The sequence below is a fragment of the Prosopis cineraria genome, unplaced genomic scaffold, assembly GCF_029017545.1.
Source record: "Prosopis cineraria cultivar Desert tree isolate PC_DT_omini unplaced genomic scaffold, ASM2901754v1 PC3, whole genome shotgun sequence".
Lineage (NCBI taxonomy): Eukaryota > Viridiplantae > Streptophyta > Magnoliopsida > Fabales > Fabaceae > Prosopis > Prosopis cineraria.
The window spans coordinates 42,753,438-42,759,272 of NW_026555334.1; the positions used below are offsets into that span (position 1 = coordinate 42,753,438).

The window sequence follows — 5,835 nt, forward strand, 5'->3', positions numbered from 1 at the left end:
TTAGATATAAATTTCAATATTTATTGTTTTGAATCCATTCAAGGTTCCTCTACTTTGCTCATAAAGGAACCAAAAATAATAAAAAACAAAAATACAGAAACTTAAAATATCGAAAAAAAGTAAAGGGATCAAAAGTAAAATACGAGTAAAGTACAAAGATTAAAAATTATGTTTACCCTATACTTTAAATATAAGTTGATTGAATGATTGATTTTGAAGGTTTAAGGTAACATTAGTGTCAAAATAAACTTGAAGCATGGTGAAAACTTCTGACATGCTTTAATATCAACAATTAGTCTCATCTACTAACAAAGTCCAGTATTATGGCCCATTTAATCTATTTATGCATACTTCTTGATATCTACCATGCCTTAATATCAAATGGCAATATTCTTTTATTAAAGAAACAATAGAGGAGTTCAATAATAAAAAAGTATATCAATGGTGCTAACATACCAAAAGATTCTTCAAGTTGGCACTTTTCAACAATATTGGCAGGCACAACTTTAATTGCATCTAGTTTTCAAATGGACAATGCAATTTAAGGGCCACCACTATATCTCATGCCCGGAGAAATTTGTTTTTTCGCACGCTGAATGAGAGACATTATTACACCTAACTCTGGTTTTATGCTGAAACCTTGTTGCTCGCTTACAGTTACGATGTCATCACTGATTAGGATCTCTATTGTAAAAGGAAGCCAGGCACGGGTCTTCACGACGGGGAAGACCACTTCGAGCTCCCAAAGCTTTACATTTTGCAGCTGCCTGCACTTGGCCCAAAAATAGAAGAGCAAGTTGCGGTTACCCGGTAAATTGCATGTTCATTCTTCTCTCAAGAAACTTGTCAGACTTTTTTGGCTCTATGTTCATAGTTATTTGGATTACAGTTCTGCTTACCACACAAGAAGCAAATGGCAACATTTTCTCCGGTGATAAGTTGTTGCAGATTGCTGAAAGTCAAGCAAAGGCTCATGAATTGAAAGCATGTATCATCAAATGAAGGAAATAAACAAGGCGGTTAATCAACGAATTGATCAAAGCAAACATAGAAAAAGGTAGCCCGCAAGTTTCTTGGTGATGAAAAGATCAGAAATGGGATTGTAGAAGTCAAGCTCTTCCGGATGGATCAATCTGCCTCAAGAGTTGTTTGCATATACAGTTGATGTCGAGTTAAATTCCAGTGATATAAAAATAATCAAATTTAAGCTTGCCCGTAAAAAGGCATCATGATAATGACATACCATACAGAACAGCTCCAACGAATGCATCCCCAGCACCGTTTGTATCAATGAGCTCAGACGGAGGAATTTTCTCAGCTGTCCCCACATACAACCTCCCACAAACACTTCCTATTCCTTCTGCTCTAAATTTTGTCACATGCTGCCATGATTAAGGGGGAAGAAGTGAAATTAAGTGGACCTTACAATAGTTGATGATCCTACCTTTAATTTTCAATAGATATTTCACACACATCAGGGTTCACTTCAGCATTATTACAGCATGAAAGAAGATATCTTCAAGTTTCAATAGTTATTACCGTTGCTATGCAGGTTGGCTTGGCTATGCTGTCATCCTTTTGCCTCACTAAGGATTCGAAAGATCTGTCTACATCCATTTCTTCTGTCTGCGGACCGTCTGCCAGAAAGTACACTGTAACTTACCTTCTAAAAGATAATCAAATACAGGAAAGCAGGATGTCTGCAATATGTATATTCACCATCCATGCATTGCTCAAGCATCATGGAGCCATTTTCCCCCAAAGTTGCAATCACAAATTTGAGTTTTGGAAGCTTCAAAAGAATTGAAACCATTGCCCTTGGAATGGAAGCCGCCTCCGTCCAGGCCTGTCAAATCCCAAAAACAACAGATCTCATGTAGCATTATGAAGGTTTAAAAAGCACGGTGACAATTATCACCAAAGAAGGCAGTTTGACCACACTTGACCATAGAAATACAAATATAAACAAATAAAATACTTTAATAATTGATAACAGACCAAATGGAAGTTGAGAAAACAGAAGTGTACACCCCCTATACGATCAAACATAGTTAAAGGGCAAGGCTGCAAAGAGTTTAGATTCCATTCTTCGGCTACAAGGCTAAACTAGTGTTTTGAATTTGAGGAACACATCCATTGATCCACTGATGAAAAGTTGGAAAATAGAAGTAATATCTACATGCCAATGGAGGATTCACAGATCCCAAGTTTCTCATGACATTGTTCTTTAGGCGAGTATGAGTTACTTGCCTGTGGGAATCTCTCCGCGCAGACAAGATAATCCGTCATAGTGAGGAGCTCATCTAGCCCCTCCCTTGGTCTTTCGGCATCAACTAAGATAGATATATTCTTGCAAAATGCCTGCAGCCGTGTGTGTGCATATATATATATATATATATGTATATTACATCTAATCAGATGGTTTTCTCATCTTCAATCATGAAATGCAAGAACATTAAAATTGCACGTTAATAAATGCAGTGATAATAATATATATCTCTGATTTAAATCACAATAACACCACTACCATGTCTTGTCACAATGAAAAGTGGATAAACCATGTCCATGACTAGGAAAGTAAGAGTAACAAAACTCATCCATGCTCCATAATATAGTATAACTTCGAAGATCATCCAGCTTCAGACTTTTCTTCTTAAAATGAGGCTTTCATTCAATCGTTGGAATGGTAAGTTGGTATTCTTCTTTAAGGGACATTTTGCAAGACACGACCTTATAAAACATTAAATCTTGAAGTTCAATTGCGATGGAATGACTTTCCATCAACATCATGAGCAAACTACATAAACAATTACCTCTCGAGCAATGAGCAGAGCAGTTTCATGCATCCTTCCATCAAAATAAACCAATCTTGCTCCATCCAGTGCAGATAACAAACTGTCTCTGGAAAGATCTTCCGGCATCATGGGAGGATATCCTGCTGTGAATATGCATGTACGTGTTTTCCTGAAGGTTCAAAGCATGATCAATTGACTTGCTTTATACGTTACCAACAGCTGCATCTCATGTTTCAAGCAGTTCTTACAGTCATCTAAGTTAGACGTGACAATTTAAACGGGAGGAAATCGTACATGGAAAACGTATCACATTAATGACTATCGTTCTATGTTATTCATTTTTACAGATTTTTATCAACTTTCCTACAAAAATCATGTGCTTATTTGTTAGGACTTTAACGCAGAACCTTGCGACTATTTTTTGGAATCTGTCTCACATCTAAAGTAACTTCAATAACCCCCATTTTCGAATTTTCAAATCCAAAATCCATCAAGCGAGCAATTACGACAAAATCAACAGAGTGCGCGCATAAATCATTTTAAAAGTATCGTACGCCTGGCTGTCAATGATGACATAGGAAAATGGTGAACAACCCTCCTCGGATACCTGAAAACAAAATCAACAGAAGACTTGAAAAAAATCAACAAAGGACTATCCGGTATATAATTCACTTACTTTTGAGAAAGAATCTATAGTTTTTTTTTTAAATTAACTTTAAACAAAAAAGTGAATTATTAATTATTTTCTTCTATTTTTATCCTTTTACAATTTTCAATAAACGGAAAATAAAAAGTTATATGAGAAAAAAACGCGTTTCTAAACATCATATATTTAATAAGGGTGAATTGAAAATTTTCTTTCTTGTTTAGATAATATTAATAATTTAACTGTATTTGAAATAAAAATGATTTATAAATAAAACCGGTAACATGTAACAATGAAATTAAGTTGAGTTGCAGCTTAACAAAATAGAAGTTGTAAAGCAGCAACTACAGGGTGAAGAATGAAAAATTAAAATCTGGCTCTAATTTAGACATACCACGAAAAAAAATGTATCCACTCCATCAGCTTCTAGCTCTTCTAAAACAGCCCTACCCTGAATGTCATTTGCAACCTAATGATTTTAAATTGCATCAGAAGCAAGCGCAATCAGCCAGCAGGTTGGATACAGCATCTATCGATACCTTAGAAAATACAGAACTGGCATGTTTAAAAACCAGAAATAAACCTAAAAAATTCATAGCCTAAAAAACCTTAGAAATTATTCTTGGCTTTAAGCCCAAACGTGCAGCACAAGTTAAAGCGTTTCCCGCGTTTCCGCCGCCTTGAACCTATCAAACCAGAGAATTTCACCGTCGATCACATTCCCAAACGATCATCATGGCTGGCCAGGAAGAGTAACAGACAGACATTACGAATATTTATTCCTCCTCTTCTTTTTTATAAATTACTTCTAACCAACTCACTAGAATTTAGGTGGCTTAGTTAAAATAATAAAATTATTTTTTAATTTTGCCCCTACATTTTAAAAAAGAGAGATTTAATGTGTTGGAAGAATTTTCAAATTAAAATACCGCACTTCTTTTTTTAAATTTGTTGGAGAATACTTTTGAAATTATACAATAAAGGTTACAAAAATTGAGAGAAAATAATTTACTTAAAGGATTAAGAGAAGGGCAAACAAAACTGAGTGAACCAACTTATTGATAAATAAGTCTAAGTATCTAAAAATTTAAGAATTCTAATTAGTAAAAATTGATCATCAGTAAATCAAACTGATCTTTTCTAATTCTTGGAACAAAGAAAATTATGTAAGGTAGCTTGCGGGTCAATAAAAGATATTATAATAAATATATAAAATTAAAAATAGAATGCATAATTTAACAATAAAAAATATAGTATAATTTCAATAGAACAAGTCTCATGTGCCCAATAGCCAAACTCCAATTATTTTGTTGCCCCAAAAAATGTACAATTATTTCTAAGCGGTTTGATTAATAAAAACTTAAAAAGGGAAAACGGGAGCAAACCTTCAGGTTAGTGCTCCTGATCTTGTCGTCGGGCTTAGGAAAAGCCGCCACCACTGCCAAGAAATCCAAGGCGGCGCCGCCAAATCCCACCTGGAAAAAGGTCCTCCGTTTCCGTGAGTCTCAGTCTAACTACACGCCAATAATGAAAGCGTGTTTTACCAATAAGAAGCCGAAAATGACCATGATAAAGAAAGAGTGGGGAGGGGGAGGAAGAGTCAGAGAGAGAACTCACTATGATGGGACTCCCGGCCAAAGGAACAGCAGAATCGGAAGACATTTTGATTCTAAAGTTTCTGCCAAAAAACAACCCGTCGATCGCCGGAGGTTAAAAACAAATATGCTAAAGAAGGAAACAAATATCCGATTTGACAAGAAGCAATACCAAGAGGTGAAACCGTTTCAATGAAAAATGGAAATGGAGAAGGGAGCAGTGATTACGTACGAGTAGAAGCGAGAATCCCATTTTCAGATCCAATTTGGAATCGGAGTTAGATCTCTAAAATTACAGCACATCACATCTATAAAGTACCAAACCTGTCAGAAGTTAACGGACGCGATCGAGCAAGTAGTATTCCGTCGGCAAGGAGAAGCAATAGCAGCAGAGAACAAGAGAAGTTGCTTTACAGAAATCTCGTGCATGGGCAAGCAGAATGGACTGGCTCTTGTTTGCAGCGCCCTCGTGATAATTGCGTTAATCGGGAGCACATTCGATGCTCATCTGGACCGTCCAGATAATCCAGATTTAAATACTTTTTTTATTTTTTAAAATAAAAATTTATAAAATTTTAAATAAATATATTTATTATTAACATGTATCATTCATAGTTAATCAAACCAGTTTAAATTTAATTTTAATTTTTTATAGTTTTTATAAATTCACGATATAGATTTATTCTGAACTGTTTTGAATCTAATAAGTATAAGAAGTTAAAAATTTTAAATATGAACAATACAGACTAAATCTATATAATCAATTTATAAAAAATTATAAAAAAATTAATAAAAATTA

At 34.8% G+C, this 5,835-nt stretch overlaps 1 protein-coding gene across 2 annotated transcripts; it reads right to left on the minus strand.

Annotated features, from left to right (window-relative positions):
- Positions 1-371: 371 nt before the first annotated feature.
- Positions 372-5,524, minus strand: LOC129307086 (fructokinase-1-like). 2 transcript variants are annotated; one of them, XM_054947949.1, is made up of 13 exons: positions 5,269-5,522; positions 5,059-5,119; positions 4,827-4,916; positions 4,050-4,127; positions 3,836-3,910; positions 3,350-3,402; positions 2,814-2,964; positions 2,251-2,361; positions 1,720-1,846; positions 1,540-1,637; positions 1,244-1,382; positions 900-952; positions 372-767 (listed from the first exon to the last, which is right to left on the minus strand). In XM_054947949.1, exons 2-13 carry the CDS (start codon positions 5,101-5,103, stop codon positions 669-671), a joined length of 1,119 nt encoding a protein of 372 aa, XP_054803924.1. In that variant the 5' UTR covers positions 5,104-5,119; positions 5,269-5,522; the 3' UTR covers positions 372-668. The 2 variants fall into 2 exon arrangements, with proteins under 2 accessions (XP_054803924.1, XP_054803926.1); XM_054947951.1 differs by lacking the exon at positions 2,251-2,361 and having other exon boundaries at positions 5,269-5,524.
- Positions 5,525-5,835: the final 311 nt, after the last annotated feature.